Raw genomic sequence first — 21,820 nt, 5'->3', positions numbered from 1 at the left:
TGTTTATGATATGACTGTTTGGTGATCACTCATCTGTAGAATTACTGTAAACCAGAAGGGACTTGACAGCACATAATAAAAACTTGACCAGAGTAATTCTATATTTTATGTATGTTATGACTTCCTGATCTTTATTCATTCAATTTAGTACTTCTTTACTGGACAACCTCTCAACCCAAGAAATTCTTTGCATTTTGCTCGGAATCAATGGGTGAAATCCTGTTGCTTCTCATATGTAGTCACAACTTGAGTAAGCCATTGAATCAGCAAGTATTTGGTGACCCAACTCTTCTGTAAGTTCATTGATTCAGTCCATTGTCCAGTTAATCCATTTTCCCACCTTAATAGACTTTTGCAGTAAGGAAAAAGAGAAAAGCAAACAATTGTAAACTGCTCATGTATGAGTTACAAATGGGTGAAGATCTTGACCAGAATCCTGTTTGTCTAGAATCTGCCCATACAATATAGACTGTGCATGATTGTTGTTTGTTTGAAGGAGGGAGCCAAGTAAGCAGAGTGAGAGAGCAAGAGTGGTACCTGTTCTCACAAAGCTGATTCTTGGGGTATTTGGTGGCTAGGTTAGGAAGGAGCAGAAAGGAAATGAACATGTCGTTTGGGTGCATGTATCTGTTTGGCTAGCCTTGTGTCTGTCTCTGCCAGGGGACTATGCTTGGAGACTGAGAAGCGAGCATTAAGAATGGCAAGGTGGTGGGGAGAAAACATCTGGTCATAGAAATTTAGCATTTCTATGCTAATATCAAATCACAAAAGGATTTCAGCCATTGTCAGCCCAAGACAAATCATGTCCCCTGTCCTCAAATCATGCATAAAATCCTACAAATGAAGAATGATGATGGAATAAAAGCTTACACTGGAAGTACTCAGAATATTTCTGTACCCACCAACCTGTACAGTTTCCCCCAATTTAAATATGAAAGCAGAAAATAAAAGTTGAAACTCCTCCCCCCAAACACATAACATTGCATTGTTAAGGCAGCTATTTTTTCACTTTCAAATGTACAGTGCTTCATTTTATTTGAACTGATTTCTATCCCTTTTTAAGCTCTGTAAAGGGATACAGGATACAGGGAAATTCTTATGTGAGCAATTCTCCCTTAAGTGATGGGATGAACGTGTTACAGTGGGATCTTGACTTAAGAACGGCTTGAGTTAAGAACATTTTGACTTAAGAACCACTCTCATAGGAAAATATTGACTCGACTTACATACTTAGATTTGAGTTAAGAACTGAAAAAAACTGCGTGGGAGGCAGGGAAAGTGCAAAATGTGAACTTTCAGTTAACTGTTGGCCAGTGAAAAGGGTGCCTGTCTGCTTCCTCACTCCTCCCAGCGTTTAGAGAGTGGATTGGGAGACAGTCTTCAGACTGCCTGGTACTGTACTGACTGGACTGTATTTTCCCTGCCTTCCCTGAACCTTTCTTGCCCTAAGAAAAAAAGAAACAAAATATCCCCCTCTAGTGGTCGAAGGCGGAATAGCAGCTTCCCATTAGTTTCTATGAACGGAAAAGAGCAGATACGGATCAAATGGTTTTCAATGCATTCCTATGGGAAATGCAGATTTGACCTGAGAACTTTTTGACTTGAGAACCGCCTTCCAATACAGATTAAGTTCTCAAGTCAAGACCCCACTGTATTTATTTTTAAAAGGAAATAAATCAGAACATCTAACATATGGACCCCTCTATCATGAAAGGCTTAGAAGCCACACATGGCCAGAAACTATATTAAAAACATATTACCTTTTTCAAATCAGAACAGAATAACCAGGGGAAACAGTCTTCATTCTATCCGAATAAAGTCCAGTGCCACCTAGTGATTAAGCTTCATATAATCCACAAAGTTCGTACTACAGTGGGGTCTTGACTTGAGAACTTAATCCATATTGGAAGGCGGTTCTCAAGTCAAAAAGTCTGTAAGTCAAGTCTCCATTGACCTACAGTGCATTGAAAACCGATTAATCCCGTAACAGGCCGTTTTTGTTCCATTTTGGTTTTTTTCTGGTCTGTAAGTCAAATCTCAGTCTGCAAGTCAAACCTAAATTTTATGGCCAGAGAAGTCTGTAACTCAAAAAGTCTGCAAGTCAAGCCGTCTGTAAGTCAAGGGTCCACTGTATAATGAGTTTATTTATCTTTAAGATACTACAGGAATTTGTGTTTTTTCTTCTGCTGCAACAGGCTGTCATGGATACCCAATGGAAATAACCAGCATATTGCAGACCTAATGCCTGCAGGAGAGAAAGTTATTATAGAAGTGCATGAAAAAAATCGGGAATGCAGACTTTAAAGGGATTGCAGCCCAGTCAAGATAACTTCAGATCCAGGGACTGAGAGAGGGAAAGATTCAATACCCTATCAAAAGAGCCCTGTGGTTCAGTGGATAAACTGCAGTACTGCATTCAAGCCTCTGCTCATAACCTCAGTTTGATCCTGACAGGTTCAGCTAGCCAGCTCAAGGTTGACTCAGCTTTCTGTCTTTTTGAGGGTGGTAAAATGAGTACAGTACCTAGGTCACTGGGGGGGCAAGTTGTTGTTTGGATTATTATGCTGTAAACCGCCAAAGAGTGCTCTAAGCACTATGGGGTGGTATATAAATTGAACCAGTAACAACAACAATCAATCACTGTCTCCTGACAACCCCTCAGCCACCCTGCCCAAACATCTCTGAAGGCTAGAAATCCTAACTAGTGAAGAAAGGACTCTTTTCTTTCTGCTTTCCACTAAAGTTTTTTTTTAATAACTTATGTCCTGATCTGGGCTGGTTAAAGATGGTACTAAAGCACTGAGGAACAAGTGATTGTAGTGCTAGCTATAACTTCAATGTTTTGATTGCTGTATTTGTATTTAGTTATTTTATTGATTTCTTTAGAACATTTCTCTGATGCTGTTCAGCAAAAATCTCAGGGTGTCAGCTCGCACTGTACAAATAAATCTACATTTGCCTGGCATACCTTCCCCTATCCCTTTGGAGGGCTTTTCCCTGAGTGGGGTACTATGCTGACTAAGAAGATTGCCTGTCAGATTCAAGCTGGTGCTGGGGCACAGATGCAGTCCTGAGGTGACAATGACTATAGTGTTTGGGCAGGCTCGTGTGGTAGGAGGTAATTCTTTTGGTCCACAAAGTGCTGTTTCCTTAAAAGAGCACTTCATAAAAAAAAAGTACTCAGACTGCATTCATTCTCGAGTCTTCAGTTCACAAATGTAGCCTGGAAATTACTGTGGTAACAATTCTGTGATTCTAACAGAGCTGTTAGAAGTTTCATGTATGGATACAGAAATTGTTTTATGTATAACTGTGTTTTTTGTGTGTGCAATATGAAATCCCCATTTTTGCAAAGCAAAGCGTGCTTCTTATATACTACCCCATAGTGCTTCAAGCACTCTCTGGGCGGTTTATAAGTTAATTATGCAGGCTACACATTGCCTCTCCCCGGCGAGCTGGGTACTCATTTTACCCACCTCGGAAGGATAGAAGGCTGAGTCAACCTTGAGCTGGCTACCTGGGATTGAACCCTGGGTCATGAGCTGTGGTACAGCTGTTTTAACCACTGCGCTACGAGGTTCTCAAGACTTCTTTGGTACATGTCTATTTTCTGAATCTACAGTCCTTTCTCCTTTTCCTCTTAGCCTGGATTCACTTCTGCCACTTCTATTTACATGCAGTGGCATAAACTGGATGTAAAATGTTCTTGTATTAGAACAGTTACACTCATTCCACGGGCCATTAGGCCATCAGTGGTTGCAGGTCAAGATGGCTTTAAGTTACTTCCAACATTTTAATACCAATTTCTGAAAAACACAAGGGGGAAGGCACTATTGTGTTCTTACAGAGCATGCTTTGGAACAATTGCAATTGGAACCAAAGACATCTATCCACCTCTCTGCATTTCCCACAGCTCTAATTACTCCAGTGTTCCTGGAACCTGGTTGTCAGCACGTACATTGCCCTCTTGCCTCCCCAGTCACCTGCGGTATATAAGCATCTTACTTGAGCTTCATTTCTTATCACATTTCAGTACTTTGGAGTACAGTCATATTATCTGGACATTTCCTGTTGTTTAGGCCAGGGATATTTTCACTCAGACTTGCTGAAATATGAGTTGATGCATTTTTTAATCTGTGATCCTGAGTAAACCAGGGTCGCTGCCATATCTGACAAATTGACTGAGCATGTAGCTTTGCATTGTTGGTTGAATACATGTAGTTGATATATAGGTCACCAATGGAGTTAGCAATGGCAGCATGTTTGTCGGGTGAATAACATCCCAGTGCTTCTAATGTCCACATGGGTCAATTTGTCTCTGGCATATTGTTTTGTTTTGTGTTTCTTGTTAGAATGTTTACAGAACCAGACTCCAAAAGAACTGAATAAAGGGCTCATAAATCATTACAAGGTATGAAATGCAATCAAACACCATTGTCTCTTAGAGCTTTGCATGAAGTCCCTGTATGTCTGAAGAAGTGGACAATGTTCCATGAAAGCATACATTAAAATATAGCAATTAGTGTTTAAAGTGCCACAATGTCTTTTTTTTAAATAGTTTTTGTTTTATTTTGTGTTTCTTGTTGAAATGCTTACACAGACTAACATGGCTACAATTTTGAAAACTACCATTATAAGCTTCCAAGATATCATAAGATTTTTGGTTGCATTTGCAGTAACAAAATAACAATTGCACATTTATTGTGCAAAAGAAAGAAAAAATTCAAATATTTGGAAAGGCCCCAAATATTTTCTGCTGCAATCAAAAGCACATCAACTTCCCTAAAGCAGAAAGCATGAGTGTTAATATGAGATCCATACATGAACTCTGATATGTTTCATGATTATATTTTGCATCACTCTGCGTTATATTAATAATCAACAACCGTTGAAAGGAAACTCCATATGGTGTACTAAACAGAATTTCCAACAATATAAAACTCAATATAATTAATGTATCTAGCATAAATATTGTAATTATTTATAACTGCACAAGTAATTGTATGTAAATCCACCATAATGTAATATATACAAATAAATTACCGTATTTTTTGCACCATAAGACGCACTTTTTCCCCTCCAAAATGTGGGTGGGGAAGTCAGTGCGTCTAATGGTGTGAATGCAGCAATTTCGTCGCTGCTGGCCCCGTGGGGGGGGGAGCGTCGCAAGGGTCCGGGTGAGCCTTCCAGGACCCATGCGAGGCTCCCCCCCCCACGGGGCCAGCAATGACGAAATCGCCAGCTTCCAGGTGGGGGGAATGTCGCAAGGGTCCTGGAAGCTCACTCAGATCCTTGCGACGCTCCTCCCACCCACGCACGGGCCAGCACTGGCAAAATCGCCAGGTTCTGGGAGTGTTTTAACGCTTCCCAAGCCTCAAAACACTCCCAGAAGCTGGCGATTTTACCCCCCCTGGCCCCATGGGGGGGTGGGGGAGCGTGGCAAGGGTCCAAGGGAGGCTCCCATGACCCTTGCCACCCTCCCCCCAGCCCCCCACGGGGCCAGCCCTGGCAAAATCGCCAGGTTCTGGGAGTGTTTGGAAGCTTGATAAGCCTCCAAACACTCTCAGAAGCTGGCGATTTTACCCCCCCCCCCGGCTCAGAAGAAAGCAGATAATTTTTTTTCCTGTGTTGTTCTCCTAAAAATTTGGTGCGTCTTATGGAAAGGTGCGTCTTATGGAGCGAAAAATACGGTAACTAGAGATGGGCACAAATTAAAAAAACGAATCACTAAATTTATTTTTTAAATTGCTAATTTGTCAGTTTGTGTCCATACAAATCAATGTCCCAACGAATATACCATATTTTCCCATTTATAATACACCCCCATTTATAATACACCCCCCCCAATTTTCTAACCCCAAAATTAAGAAAACCTAGCTTTGAGGAGTCAGCCTCTGGGCTCAGAACATCGGATATTTTGAATCTCTGTTGAATCTGAACCTACAGACTCCATCTCCAAGGAGGTGTGTTCCGATTGGTTTGTTCAGGATATCTGACATCAGTTCCACAAGGCTCATGATTGGAGGAAGTTAAGTCTCCTGACTGTAGAAAACCAAGCCTCATGGCTGACGCAAGCCTGTTTACAGAGGCAAGGTATGTGCCATTTTGTTCTCTTCTCAGTTATCTCTGCTTACTTCCATGTAAAAGATGCCCCTCAAATTTTAATGTAATGATTTTAGGAAAAAGTAGCCTCATAGATGGAAAACTAAAGTAATTCAATGAATTTTTAGCGATTTTTGATTCATTGGGCTATAAAATGCCCCCCCCCGCACCTAGAGATACTAAAATGCAGGGAAGCCTCCTCTGATTCTCCTCTACAGTCCCTCCACATTTGGTGAAGAATGGTTTTCAGATGTCTGGATTATACATCCACAAAGAGCCCCCTCTAGGAGAGTCCCCCCCCCAGCTCCTAGAAACACCAAAATTACAAAGAAGCTTCTATTGGCTCTCCTTTATAATCCCTACATTTTGTGAATTGAGCTTCCCCAAGTGAGCTGCTAAAGGACCCTTTTTGAGGGGGAACCACTTTGTGGATGTATAACTGTCTGAAACCCAATCTTAACCAAACTTGGAGAAATTGCAGAGGAGAGTCAAGGAAAGCTTCTCTGTCTTTTTGGTGCCTCTAGATGCCTTGGGAGAACTTTCTCGGGAGGTCCTACTTGTGGTTGTATAACCCAGATGTCTGAAACCCAAACTTTACTAACTTTGCAGGGTTTGTAGAAGCGAGTCAGGGGAAGCCTCCCTGTAAATTTGGTTTCTCTAGGTGCTGGGGGGCATTTTATAGTGTTTCAAAATGAATTGACAAATCAATGTATTGATTCATCAGAAAAAAAATGTAACTTGTAATTTGTTGACCTTGATGAACCATGAATCAAAACCTATCACAATTTTCCTGATTCTGGCTCATCTTTAAATATAACTGTAGTTATAGTTAACTTATATAATTATTGGAGATTCTGTTTAGTACACCTTACAGAGTTTCCTTTCAATGGTTGTTATTGTTTTCCATACTCCCTAGTTGCTACATTATCTCAGTAATCAACAGCTGCTTTATAAACTTACCACTTTCTGTATAGAAAAGGGAGGGCAGTGACCCTAATGGGAGTTCTCTAGCTCCTTTGAGTTAAGCAGGAGAAAAGAAAGCTGAGGATCTGCTACTTACTATAATGATCTCCATGGGAATGGGCACTCGAATCTTCTTCATGTATTTTATGTTCAGCTCTTTCACAATAATCAAGAGCACACTGCTGATCAAGGCAAACACAAAGGAGGCCACGTTGGTCTTTGGCAGGTTTTTACAAATATCAATAAAAGTCTAGGGACAGGAAAAGAAGAGAAGCATTACACAGGAAAATGGACAGCAAAGGGGATCATCAATATACCAGCACTAGAAGACATGACACACATACAATAATGTACTGTAATGTAATGTGCTTGGTATTGTGATTCTTAGGGTTCACCAGGATTTCAGGGCAAGAATTTTACCAGCCCGGGGGGGGGGGGGAATCTTTGAGGCCAGAGATTAAATCTGAAGTCCTCCACATGCAAGGCACATTTTCAACCCCTGAGCTTATTTTGAAGGGATTCTTCTCTTAGAATCCCACAGCCAACATAGTGTTGGCTGAGGGATAAGTTTGGGAAACAGTCATCAAAAAGTAACTTCTTGAAGCTTTAGCTAAAATTTCTCCCAATAATGTGGGGCTTGCTCTCCCAGACACAAAAATGGCACATCAGTGGCCATTATTTACCTTGGTAGCCTATATTTCAGAACAGTAGTCAGCACTCAAAACATCATAAGAAAGCACAATCCCTTCACTAGCCCTAGCCAGTTATGGATTAATTATAAGGTTAGTAAGTAGGGCCTGACCAGACAGGATGCGTTTAATCTGACTTGTTGTTTCCAGTGACAGCATCCAGCTGTGATCTCAGAGGAAGGGTTCCAGAGGCCCACAGGAGGCATCTGCAGGCTCTGTAATGGCATGAAGGCTTTCCCTAATCCCTTCTAATTAAAATTTTGTAGAATTAATTGTAACCCTTTGTTACCTTCATGTACATTCCCCAGTATTGCATGACCCTAAAAGCACTCCTGATCCTTTTAGAGGGAAAAGCATCTGAGGTGCAGCTTCTCCTGTCATGTAGCATGACAAATGAAGGTCTGCTTTCTGTGGCAGATTTGATGACTTTTGGAATCTTATATTTCTCACTTTAAATATCACTGCTTTCTTAGTTTTACCTTTTATTCCTTCTAGTTGATTAACCTAACAGATATACAATTACAAAAAATCAGGTTGTAACGGGCAGACATAACATCACATGTCCGTCACAGCTGGGCAGTGAGTCATCAGCCAATGGTGTGATGGAGGGTGGAACTTAAGGGGAGGAGTTAGTATAAAAAGGGGGGTGAAGAGTGTGTGCAGAGAGATAGAGCTTGAGATGAGTGTTTGAGCTGAGGGTTTAAAGTGATTGTTAGTTATAGTGAATGAGAGAGCCTGTCAGTGTGAAATAGTCTGTGAGAGCCAGTGATTTATTTACAGTGATTGACTTATTGATTCTTTACCAGTGATTTACTATTTTTATTTCCTGTAATCAATAAACCAGTTTTTGTTTTTCAAAGTTACACTTGTCCTTCGCTTGATTTTCAAGGATAAGTTGGTGGCAGCAGAGTTTAAAGTAAAGTAGCAACCACTCTCTGAGGTTTGAGGGTGGCTGTTACACAGGTAAAGTAGTTATGGAAGATACACTTCGTTCATTTGTTTTGAGGAGAAAAAGTCTTCAACTGTTTTTTTTAATATAACTCACTATTATTCTGATTTTCAATTCTCCCATGTATATAACTTCCAGCCGTTCCAGGGTCTGACCCAATTTACATTTACCTAGCTGAATAATTTATTCATGTCCTGCAGGATTGACTTGAACATTGCTAAAATACGCTGCACGCATGTTTAGGAAACAATAATACCCAACATTCACTTACATAGACAATAGCAAGGGGTCCTGTGTAGGATGCTATCTGCAGGCCAAAGATATACTTGAGGACAGAGATGAGGATTTGAAGGCCAGCTGCTGTCATAAAACCTCTAATGAAGGATTCTGAAAGGTAGATGGCAACGAAGCCAAACTGCACGAATCCCAAGCATATCTAAAAACACACAAAGAAACAGACTGCCAGATGAAATGACAAGTGGAAGCTCTCAGTTCCATTAAGGAATCCCTCAGAAAGAGATGACCTAGTACAATATCTGGTATTGTATATGGAAATGAGTAATATACTCTCTCAGAACAAATTCCCCCCAGTGTTGGAACATGACACAAAATTGACCTATGTGACCTCTTTTGGCTGCTAGAAGCATGAAGTAAGAGAAGATAAGGTGGGGCAAGGAATTTACAAAGCCACACCAATATTTAGTTGTGGTTTAATCCTTGAAAAGAGCATTCCTACTACATCTGCAACTTATGTCTTGAAATATAAAGGCAGCTTCGCACACACCACTTGAAAAACTGGTGATATATAGACATACAATCACATGTTTTAAAGCATCTGTGAATGCATCAGAGGACCCAGTGGGTGTTTATAAAGACATATGTTCATGTGTATATGCCATCTATGACATACAAGCTGCCACCTTGCTTCCTTGTTTAAGTGTGTTCTTCCTTATACACTGAGACATCAGACCGTTGCTGAACATTGTTGTGTGCAGTGAACATCCAAATCCTTCTGTTCTTCACAGAAAAATGTATATTTTAAACTATTTTTAACTCCTTAAATTTCCCAGACAGCATGGCCAGTAACTTTTCCAAATTTTGATTCTTCTTTCTGTGAGTAAGGGGGATGGGAAACGATTTTGTAATATTCATACTTTTTTCCACTGCACATTCTGAGCTAATAGATGAAAAGTGCAACAAGTATAAATATCTATTTTTTTAAAAAACCTTTAAAATAATTGCTTTAGGCTAGTTGAAAGCAGAATTCTGGCTTCATGGTTCCCTTAAGCAAATATAATGTGGTCTCAAAAATAAAAAGCCTGTTGTCCAGCATAAAGCATTGAATGCCATGCTGTGGAAGAAAACATCTGGCTTATGTCCTGTAAACCAGTGGTCTCCAACCTTGGGCCTCCAGATGTTCTTGGACTGCAATTCCCAGAAGCCTTCACCACCACCTCCACTGTCCAGGATTTCTGGGAGTTGAAGTCCAAGAACATCTGGAGGCCCAAGGTTGGGGACCACTGCTGTAAACCCTACTGATAATTGCAAGCATAAATATATTTGATATGCTGATACAGTCAAAATGTTGTTATACAATCATTCCTTTGCTTTCCCCACTACTGAGCACACAAACAGTTACTATCTATCCCCATGCAAGACTGAATAGTCCACCATTTTTTTGGATACTGGTTTTCTTTACCTGTATTATAGCAGTCAAACAAGCCAAGGTGGCAGAGATTTCCAGTCTGGCTGCTTCCATTGCTGTGTTGTTGATCATAATCTCATTGGCTGTATGGTTAAAATACTGGAATTCTGAATCAGGAGCCAGCTCATGGCAGACAGTCCCCACAATAATACTGATGACTGCAAAAGTGCCTGTGGGAAACAGATCAGTAGTAGCTTCTGTTTTCATGCAAAACTTTTTCTCATGTACAAAGGAACAGCCTAGAAGTCTTTAAATGGCTGAAGAATGTCTGGCTGCATGTAGATCAACTATCCTGAATAGACTACCCAGCAGATTGCTTTTACATCAGAGATTCAGAACCTCCAGCCAAGGGGGGTGCCCCACTCCATCCATTGGTTCTCTCTGAAGTCCTGCTCCTCTTACCAAGAATTAAACCTTTCATCCTGGCCAGTGAAAGCTTTATCAAAGACAAAATGCCCTCTTATTTGAAACTCTTATTTCCAATCCCTGATTAGAGATAAATGATTTTCTTGATGCTTCTCCCTGGCACATCCACTGTCATTCTGTGCTTAAGCTTCCACAGAATTTTTGAGTGTCAGTAGTCACTTCATAAAAGCTTAGTGGCAATGAATAAAAGTGAAGCAGAGAGAATCTCTTATTCTCAGTATGCCTAATGGCATGACTGGTAGCAAGATGACAGAAAGCAAATAACTGGTGGTTGACTGATTCCTGAAAAACAAAATGTGTGGTTCAGTTTTTCCTCAGACTCACAATTGGTGAAACTGAGCTTCAGCACTTACTTCATTAATGAACTGAGGGTGGGATCAGATGGTGATTTAGGTCACTTTTTGGAGCACCCAGAACACAGTCTGATTTGATCTATTTTCTGGTGGCCAAATGACATTCTGGAGACTGTGAACGAGCCTGACCCTACCCTGTGCCTAATCTGGACCTTTACAAGGTGATATATATTGCTTTTAAATTGCATGCTCAGATATCTAATTGGGTAGGGGCAACCAATGAAGCAAAACTCAAGAAGATAATATGGACTGCATTTTTCCATCTATAAGACGTTACTTTTTCATAAAATCATTACCCTAAAAATTGAGGGACATCTTTTACATGGAAATAAGCTGAGATGTGGCTGATAGTCAGATTCCAAAAGATCTCCTGTATGGAGAATTAGTGCAGGGAAATCGCCCCAGAAGGAGACCACAGCTGTGATACAAGGATATCAGCAAGCAGGTTCTGAAGGCCTCAAGAGATGGGAAACCAGGTGATGAAACATGGCCTCTTGCATTTTGAAGAGATACTTGTCCAGCAGGCTGAGGAAAAGAGGCAGTCCCAAAACCAGAAAAATCAGGGAGCTGGACTGGGGACAGATTGTCCAGTGTGGAAGGGATTGTCACTCTCAAATTGGCCTTCTCAGCCACACTAGATGCTGTTCCAAGTCCTCCATTCAGAGCACGTTACCATAGTCTCTTGAGACTGAAAGATGCCTAATATATAATAATAAGCTGAGATAACTGAGAACAAAATGGCACATACCCTGCCTCTGGCTTTCTTCAGCCACAAGGCTTAGTTTCCTACAGTCAGGAGACTTAGCTTCCTCCAATCACTGGCCTCATGGAACTGATGTCAGCTGATCCTGAACAAACCAATTGGAACGCACCGCCCTGGAGGTGGAGCCTCAAGATTCAACAGAGACAAAATGTCCAATGTTCTGAGCCCAGAGGCTGACTCCTCAAAGCTAAGTTTCTTAATTTTTGGGTTAGAAAATTGGGGGTGTGTGTCTTGTAAATGAGAGTGTTTTATAAACAGAAAAATATGGTATACTGTATTTGATTCAGTCACTAAAATGGGAAATGTGAACTTACCTGGGACCATCTGATGAACACCTCCTAAGAAGAAATAGGTTATCAGAGGGAAGAAGGAAGAGTAGAGTCCATTGACTGGAGGTAGGTTAGCCAGCAAAGCGAAGGCCATGCCTGAAAAACACAAGTGAAGAGCACTTCTCAAAACATTCTTCTTTGAAACTGACCTGCTGTGCGGAAATCAGTGTTACACAAAGAACATGCCATTTACAATATATCAGGATTGTAGACCACCATGTTCCTCAAAAAATAATAGAGACATTTTTGTTTGGTCGTTAAGTTGTGTCCGACTCTTCATGACCCCATGGACCAGAGCACCCAGGCCCTCCTGTCTTCCAGTGCCTCCTGGAGTTTGGCCATCTCGTCCTCTGTCATCCCCTTCTCCTCTTGCCTTCACACTTTCCCAACATCAGGGTCTTTTCCAGGGAGTCTTCTCATGAGATGGCCAAAATATTGGAGCTCAGCTTCAGGATCTGTCCTTGTAATGAACACTCCGGGTTGATTTCCTTCAGAATGGATAGGTTTGATCTCCTTGCAGTCCAGGGGACTCTCAAGAGTCTCCTCTAGCACTACAGTTCAAACGCATCAATTCTTCGATGGTCAGCCTTCTTTATGGTCCAGCTCTCACTTCCATACATCACTACTGGAAAAACCATAGCTTTGACGATGAGGACCTTTGTCAGCAAGGATATATATATAGAGATGTACATAGAAGCTAATCATAGTAGTACAGCTGATCCATAGTAGTACAGCTATTAATCTATGATAAGTATGGGGAGTGGTTGTTGTGTTTTGTTATTGTTTTTGCATCAGGGAACGTATTCCTTCAGAGTTCATCTGTTACAAAGTGCATGCTGTTAGTGGGTAGGGTTGATGCCAAGGGTGGATGGAGCCAGAACCAACAGTGAATTAAGCAAGTCCCATTCCTCATTCTTCTGTCATCCTGCTTTTGCTCTCTATTTCCCACAGGCCTCCTTCCCTCTTTGCCATTTGATGCCTTGGCCACATATGGTTTTGGCTGACTAGTTCCTAGTGAGAGCTTGTGCCAGGCATCTGGATCAATTGGGTCAGAGGTTTCTTGAAATTATTAGGAAAGTGCAAATGAAAATAAGATAATGAAAGAATAATAAGTAAAATGTATAAAATATTATTGGAAGCAGAAGATTCTATTAAAACCTTATAGGAATATGTTTTGGGAGAAGAATTAAGTACCAGGAGTTGGGAGAAAATATGAGACATAAGAATATTAAAATTTATATCTGTAAGGATAAAGTAAAGGTTTTATATGTTAGTTTGGAGATAAAAATTAAAACAGATACAAAATATTCTGAGTTGCATTGGAGAGGATGTCAAAAATACGTACTTAATTTCATATTTGGTGGGAATATGAGATCATATTGAAATTTTTGCAGTTAGTTTTTGAGGAAAGAATGGAAACCAAGTTAAATTTAGAGGCACACCTTAAAATATTGCTTTTATCAATTTTTGATTTGGTGAAATGTAATTGGTCAACCAAAGAGTTAATATCAAATTTAGTAAGAGTGGCAAGATTAATGGTAGCTACGAATTGGAAAGTAAAGTATGGTTTTCAATTAAATGAATGGTATAAAAAGTTTAGGGATATAGCTATTGATGATAAATTAACATAAAGAAGGGATTGTTAAATAAGAATCATTTTACAGATATGTGGGAAGAATTTATTGCATTTATATTAATAAAGAGGAACGGATGCATACCTTTCTAAGAGTCATTAAATTTTGGAGAAGAATGGAGGTCCATAAAGGGAAGAAAAACTGGTTATATCTCCAAATGGTCTAATGGGGAGGGAACACTTTCTGTATAGTTGTTTTTGATGTTTTGTTTTAATAGTTTTTTTTCCTTTAGGTTTGTATGCTTATGTTTTAAAAATAAAAATAATTTTTAAAAGAAATTATTAGGCTCAGGGGTTCACGAGCCCCTAAAAAGCTAAGATTACCCTCCACCAATGATCAGAGAGGCTAGGCAATAGCCTCAGGTTTAGCCTTGAAAAATCTCCCAGGTTGAACTCTTCTGACCTTACAAATTTGGGGGAGAAGTGAGGTATAAGCTAAGGCACCCATGCCAATGTATGGTAAATGCTGTCTGGTAAATTTGAGTTTGTGTTTTAGAACATTTATCCTTGGAAAAACTCAACAGGAATGGGAAAGAGGAAGAGGGGAAAAAGAAAGTGGAAAGGAAAAGGAGATATGAACTGGGAACATGGCAAAAGACTATCAGAAAAAAATGCTATTTAAGGAAATCTGAGATTTCTTTCTTATGGAAGAAGGAACATGATTTCTTGGATATTATAGAAAGTCATGATACCATGCAGATGATATAGGGATGTTTCTTTTCTAATAATTGTGCCACAATATCTGGTAAAAAGGGGTGGGTAAGCATATCTGTCACCTTCTATGACAGCGAGCATGACCATGGCTGCGTATGGGGTTTCAAGGAATGTGTATTAACACATTCTGGCTTATGTATTACTTCCCCCAGACAATCATGATGATGGGGTGGAGGCTTCTTAGATATTTGGAGCAGGAGAAAGCAATAGGTTCAAACAAATAGGTGACAAACCAACAAATTGGCATTTTGAGCTAGCAGGCCATTAGGCCATAAATAGGCGCATGTTACCAGGATTATTAAGCCATTCTTTCCATGTGGTGCTTGAACAAAGTACATAGATATTAGCTTCAATGTGTCCTGTGGTTCAAGTATCCTAAATAATGTTTGGATAATGTGGATAAGGGAGCGTTCTCTTACCCTGAGGCACTTGAATGGTCCCACCACTGATTCCACCAAGGACATCAGGCACAATGTAATCTTTGATTTTGTACTTTGGAAGCCATACAAGTATGGGGAACAAGCTGTACAGGATGAGTTTCAGTCTGGATGGTGAACATCTAAAGAGAAAGGAGACATAGAAATTGCAAGGAGTATTTTCACAAAAAGAGTATTTGTGGGAGTTGATCGCTCATGTCATGACCCAAAACACAAGGCCTCACCATAATGTAGAATGAAGCAAATGCCTTAGGTGGAAGGAAGGTGGTAGTGAGCAGAGTTATAGTCTCCCCACCCATCTCTCTTCCTGATAACTTCTCTCTTTTTATAAAAAAACTAGTGTGTGCCACAGAGATTGTTTTCCTTGCCCTTCAAGAAGAGTTGCCTTATGGTGGTGAGGGATGCTCTCCAGTTGCCAGTACTAAAATAAGATTCTTACAATAAAATAAAATGAATAAAAGGAGGCCACCATTTTGCCTTGCCTTCAGGCAGTAAAATATTTTGGAACAGCCCTGCCAAATCCTTATCTAAGGAGCCGCTATTTTAGTCTTGTGGTTTTCTCCACTCACATGCAACTAGCACAATGGAAAAATATATAATGTATTGCCCTATTATTTATAATTAGTGCCTCTGCTTACTGTAGTAATGGGTCAGTATCCCATTATCTCAGCCTCCATCAGGCTCTGGAAAACATGATACCTAGCTAAATTCTTTTGATGTCTACTCAGGTTTGTTTTCCAGTTGTGACACATCTTTCAAGGGATCTTCAGGCCAAAACAAATTTTTATTAAAATCATTATACTTATTTAGTATATTACTGGGAGAGTAAACACAATGAGTACTATTAGCCTGAGAAGCCCTGGAACAACCTGTTCAGCAGATTAGCTAATAGAACAAAGTAAGCATGAGTGGCCTACTTCAGCAGTGGGACATGAGAAATCAACAGGATATAACTGCACATTTATGCTCTTTAATTCAACCTGGTGTGGTGAATGTTTGCTCCAGTAGAACTTCCTGTAGTCCTGTTGCTCCACTAGAACTTCCTTTCAAATTTGCCTTCATATATTTGCCACTGGCTGTTTGCCAGAATTGTCTGCTCCTGACGGATAGCCAGGTATTGGGCAGAGGATTCCCCCTTTATTTGTTGCTGCCTAAACCTGTAACTGAAGATGTCAAAATTCGAACCCGGGGCCTTTTCTATGCAAAGCATGTCCCCTTCCCCTTCCCATTATGTTTAAATGTACATTAGACTTAATGGTGCAGTAATATCATTGAATTATTCTGACTGGACAACATTAGGATCAATGCTAATTTGTTTATGATAACATTTGTTTATGACACAATGAAGCTGGAGGAGAATAGAAACAGTCAATTTTTATTACATTCCACCACAGGCTGTTACACTTTGATAGTGTAACAAAAATAATCCATATTAAAATAAAATAAAATAAAATCTGCTTTTGAGCCACTTTGGAGAGGTAATAAACATTCCATACATCAGATATATTGCCAATTCTTAGGTTAAAGTTTGTATTAAAGCACTCTTCTCCACTGAGTTGGTTGAATTAAGCTCATAGGTTTGCCTTTTAATGCGTTGCTGTATTCATTCATTCGCCTTTGCTCCCATCTTCTCCCTCCCTCCCTCCCTCCCTCCCTCCCTCTCACTCTCATATAAAATACTAGTTCTCCTCTTCCTGCACTGCATTCTTCTTTCCCATACTCCCTTGGTAAAGTGTTGGCTGTATGTACACTGCTGCTGGACTAAATTTGTGCAAAGGAACAGCCATCTTAATTAGACCATAGGACTGCTTTCTCCACTGCATTTAGATCATTTAGATTTACTTTGGCGCTACTTATGGTCTGAGCCGAGGAGCATCTCAGTACCAAGATTTCAGGTTAAGATGCCCTGCCTGGCTTGAATCCTGGGCAGCTTGTGGGTTTATATTGAAGAGTGTATTCTCATTAATCCAACGGTAGTCTGCTCATGTGGTATGTAGTATCAAGCTTTCCTAATAAGATCCTGCTCTCCCTAATCTCACATTTAAAAAAATCTGTGATGGTACATCAACAGCTTGCTTTCACCTAAGAAAGAATGTAACGCAAGCTGAAACAGACAGTTCATCACAGGCAAAGAAAGGGTGAGAATCAATCCTCCCTTTTAGTTGCACTACCAGCTTGCAGCAGACTGCCCAGGTTGATGTGAAAAGATGCATGCTCATTTTAATTGGCAGCTTCCATGTTGACGTAATTTATTTAAATCATTTGTTCCACTATAAATTTATTTTACCACTTTGTAAATGGGTTAAGTATTCCCTGTACCTAAGCAGAGTGCAAATTAATTCATCAATTAGAAAACAATAATGGACTCATCATCAAGAGGGTCACTAGGGTCACTTCCAGCTCTGCAGTCAATTGTATTTTTATAATTTTGACTGTGCCTGGAGTTTAACAACAACAACAACAACAGCAACAACAACAACAACAACTACTACTACTACTACTACTACTACTACTACTACTACTACTACTACTACTACTACTACTACTCCAGGCACAGTCAAAATTATAAAAATACAATTGACTGGTATTATAGAACAGATACAAGTTTTAACCAAAAACCTAAGTATCTGTTAAATATCTACGCAGAATATATGCTGTTCCTAATATTGCTGTTTTTTGTAGCTCTGATGGTGTGATTATTGAGATCTGCAACTGCTTATAGTATTGTGTGACATTTCTTGATATTGTTCCCAAAGCCCCAATGACTACGGGGACTACTGAGGTGTGTTTCTTCCAGAGGTGAGAGGTTTCGATTGCCAGATCCAATCTGTACTTTGCTAGTTTTTCCAATTCTTTATTTTCAGCTCTGTAGTAAATTGGCAACAAAATGTCTGTTGTTTTAAGATTTATTGCATACAAATATCCCAGACAGTAAGGGATATCTGTAGTAAGCAGCAATTACTAAGGATCTTCCTACTCTTCATCAGGTGTGAATGCTCCTGGTGTATAAGGAAATGCTCCTTTCTCTTTTGGAATTAAAAGTACTGTATTACCACTGCATTTTCACCTCTGGGTGGCACTGTTGGAATCATCTGTAAATGCACCATCTAGAGACCAGTTATTCCTTTGGCATGATTCCATAGTTCTGTCCACTTAAGAGACTTTTAAGCGACATTGGGTGCCACCCAAATCTAAAGTCAATATGGGGATTATTGTGTAGTTGAAAGTAATGCATCCAGTTTATTTAAGTAGTACTTGCTTGGTTAAGCTTTCACCTCACCTATGTCACATATACGTAATACAAGAAACATATACCACCGAGTACATTCATGTTCTACTTCTTGTGTCTGATTGTCTGCTGCTAATTCACCATGCCTAGATTATATATATTTGCATATGCATTTTGTGTTTGTGTTTAGTTATGCATCTCAGCAGTCCTTGTGTCTTGTGTCCAAGCAGGTATCTTCTGCCATAAGATGAATGGTGTGGGGCCCAATCTCTTCCCAATCTGTCTGCAGCCTCTTCCTAATAAAGGTGCAGGTAAACAGCTTGGCAAATTTTCTCAGATCTCATACTATCATTTGAGGGAGGTGGTCTCCGTAGCACACAATGCCTCTTGTCACCTCTGGCTGGCAACACAACGATGTTCCTTTCTGAACAGGGATAATGTGCTCTATATTCTGGTAATGTTTTTTTATTTTTATGCTTTTAATTGTATTTATTGTGTTGTATTTTTGTCCTCACTGCACTTTATGATTTTGATTTGTGCCCCTAATGTATTGATGTTGTTATTTGTTATTTTGCTACTTTGTTGTTTTGTTTACTTGTTGTAAACCTCCCAGAGAGGTCTTGGCTGCCAGATGGGTGGTATATAAATAAATAAGCAAGCAAGCAAGCAAGCAAGCAAGCAAACAAACAAACAAACAAACAAACAAACAAACAAACTTCCTGGTTAGATTATTTCAGTACTGTAAATGGGGACTGCCTTTGAAAATAGTTCATAAAAATGCAACTAATGCAGAGTGTAGCGCCCAGAAGGATGCAAAGACTTGATAATATAAAATATAAAATAGTATAAAAAATACTTGATCTGTCTACAGCAGTGGTCCCCAACCTTGGGCCTCCAGATGTTCTTGGACTACAACTCCCAGAAGCCTTCACCACCACCTCTGATGGCCAGGATTTCTGGGAGTTGAAGTCCAAGAACATCTGGAGGCCCACGGTTGGGGACCACTGGTCTACAGGACACTGGCTGCTGATATACTTCTGGGCCCAAGTCATTTATTGTATGAAGACTACATGTACTTGGTGGAAATGGGTTGCCAACAACTGTTGCAGGGGAAATATAAAAAATGAGTGGGAGGGGAAGAGATACCACCATTCAATAGTGTATGTATTTTGGTACAGGGCCCCATTGTTCCTAAGTATATCTGGCTATCAAGAGAGGATACAATGACTGAATAGAGTGTGTATGTGCCTGAGTGTGTCTACATGAAAGGATATAGCCAAATGGGTTGTAGTGGTGGACCTCATTCCAGAATTTCTGCGTGAGTGTGCCCCTTTATTATGCCTAAGACCACAGCTAAAACAAATAATAATAGAATCACCTTGAGTCCCCTTTTCAGGAGAAAGGTTGCATAAATAGATAATAATAATAATAATACCATGAAGAAAACTCAGAGCTTCATAAGACCCAGATAATGCTATATCACCACAGCACACCCACACACCACCCCTTTCTGTTAGTAATGTACCATAAAGCAGATGGCTCATTCTGTTGATTAACTGATCAAGACTCACGTCTTCCAGGTATATTTTCTAATTGACCTCAGGCCTCTGTCTTTCCCTGCCCCCACTCCTCACTTTCCCAACTGTGTTTAGTTTTTTAGATTGTAAGCCTCAGGGCAGGCTTCAGGTGTCTTTTACTGAGGTACCACACCTCATTTTTTAAGGCATACTAGACATAATAAGTGAAACAAGAAGAAATATATGTCATCTCTGTTATTTCCAGCCTTTCTTGCATGGAGCCTGGATATATGGCTTTTTGGCTCAGCTTAGCACAGGCTGTGCTGACTATGCTGCAACAGTCAGTCAGCAATTCATTCAGTAGCTAGAGGGTTGCATGGGTTGTAGACGAAGAGAGAGAGAGAGAGAGAGAGAGAGAGAGGTTTTTGAAATAGTTAGAATTCTCCCTAAGAACTTTGTTGTTCTTACTCCTTCTGATGCCATAGTGTATCGCTGGATAACATGAGCCTAAATCTGCTTTGAAGTAATAAAGGACCAACAAGCCTAATTAAAAAGAGCTTAGTGTGGCAAGACTATGAAGATCTCGCCATGGTTGGCATAAATGCCTTCTTATTCTTACAGTTGCCTTACTCTTTTTAATTTTTTAAATATGCAACTGGGGAGGGTGTTATACAAGATTAAGCGAGGTTTCTTAAAAGAGTGCTTATCAATACTACAGATCTTTCTTTTCTGCAAAAACCATTATATTTAGTCATGAAACTGCCCCCACCAAATAACAGATTTCGATGACAATGAATCAGTGCAACCTTAATGTCATCCCTAATTATTATTTTTCCTAATGGTGAAACGCAGAAGGAAAACACATTTACTCCTTTTTCCAATATACACAATTTTCTTCTCATCCTTCTCGGCATTGGCAGTGGGAACATAATAATTGTCTGCTCCTCAGTGTTTAAGAACAATCCTTTAACAAGAAAAGAAAAGAAAAAGGAAACAGAGAAAAAGATGACTCTTAATTTATTTTGCAGTTTCCATTGATGCCTGAGAATTTTTGGATATCTGATATTGCCAAGATTGATGGTGCAGCATCACTTTGACTACCCATTCTACAGGAAGATTTGTTGGACATCTCTGTTCAGTTGCGTTTCTGAATAGGAACACTGGTTTTAAGACTCTTTACTCCTGATTTGCACAAAACCAGATTATAAATCAAATTGGATGAAATGCAATCTCATTAAAAGTTTCAGTTGGATTGACCACCAACCGACCACCATTAAATGGTGAGCTATCTGTGTGTTTCCACTGAGACAATAAATTTCACATACCTGAAAAGATTCTTTAGTTTCTCTCCAAGAGGGTAACTCCTACTTTTCCTCTCAAACTCTTCATCAAAGTTGTTGCAAGAATAAGCCGGACGGTTAATGATATATCGTGGCTGAGGTTCATTCATCTTCGTTTTATCAAATCCTTCACCCCCAAATAAAATGGAAATAAACTGAAGTGAGAATTGAGAACCACCAAGAGAAAGAGCATCAGTGAGGTTGGCAGCACCCCTTATACTCATTCCCAGTTACCTGGGCTTTTAGATTTTCCTTCCCAAAGTCCCGCCCCTTTCCCTTCCCATTTCTGAAGGCATTGGGGTTGGGCTGCTCTGAGATGTCATTGCATTGTGGCAGGCTGCATAGAGTTTTAATAACAAATTACTTTATTATGATGTGGGAAGTAGACTAGGTTGAAGAAACATTCACATGGCCAAGTGTTAGGCCATGTGCATCTGCTGCTGTATAGTGTTACTATATAGCCTTGGGCCAGCCAGCCAACTTTTCTGTATTAGTGTGTCATAGTGATGAAAACTGGGTTAGTGATTGCTGCATCAGTGAATCATCATACGCTACTTCACATCTATACTGTGCTGTAGCAAGACTTCACACATATTCTAGAAACCCTGGAGTTTTGCTTTGTGGATTGTGCTGTGCTCCTTGGAATCCTGTCATTTCACATCTGATTTGTA

General features: G+C 39.9%; 1 protein-coding gene across 2 annotated transcripts in view; it reads right to left on the bottom strand.

Annotated features, from left to right (window-relative positions):
* SLC26A9 (solute carrier family 26 member 9) overlaps positions 1-21,259 on the bottom strand; it is a 48,376-nt gene extending 27,117 nt beyond the window's left edge. For both annotated transcript variants that reach the window (XM_020797776.3, XM_078391867.1), the window contains exons 1-6: positions 21,135-21,259; positions 15,046-15,185; positions 12,265-12,375; positions 10,403-10,578; positions 8,975-9,139; positions 7,163-7,315 (exon numbers count right to left, since the gene is read on the bottom strand). In XM_020797776.3, the coding sequence (XP_020653435.3) occupies positions 7,163-7,315; positions 8,975-9,139; positions 10,403-10,578; positions 12,265-12,375; positions 15,046-15,185; positions 21,135-21,259 (870 nt within the window). The remainder of the gene's footprint in view (positions 1-7,162; positions 7,316-8,974; positions 9,140-10,402; positions 10,579-12,264; positions 12,376-15,045; positions 15,186-21,134) is intronic.
* Positions 21,260-21,820: the final 561 nt, after the last annotated feature.

Source organism: Pogona vitticeps, chromosome 4 (assembly GCF_051106095.1).
Source record: "Pogona vitticeps strain Pit_001003342236 chromosome 4, PviZW2.1, whole genome shotgun sequence".
In the NCBI taxonomy this organism is placed as follows: domain Eukaryota; kingdom Metazoa; phylum Chordata; class Lepidosauria; order Squamata; family Agamidae; genus Pogona; species Pogona vitticeps.
Note: the sequence above shows the minus strand (reverse complement) of the source record. Positions and strands in the feature narration are given on the sequence as shown.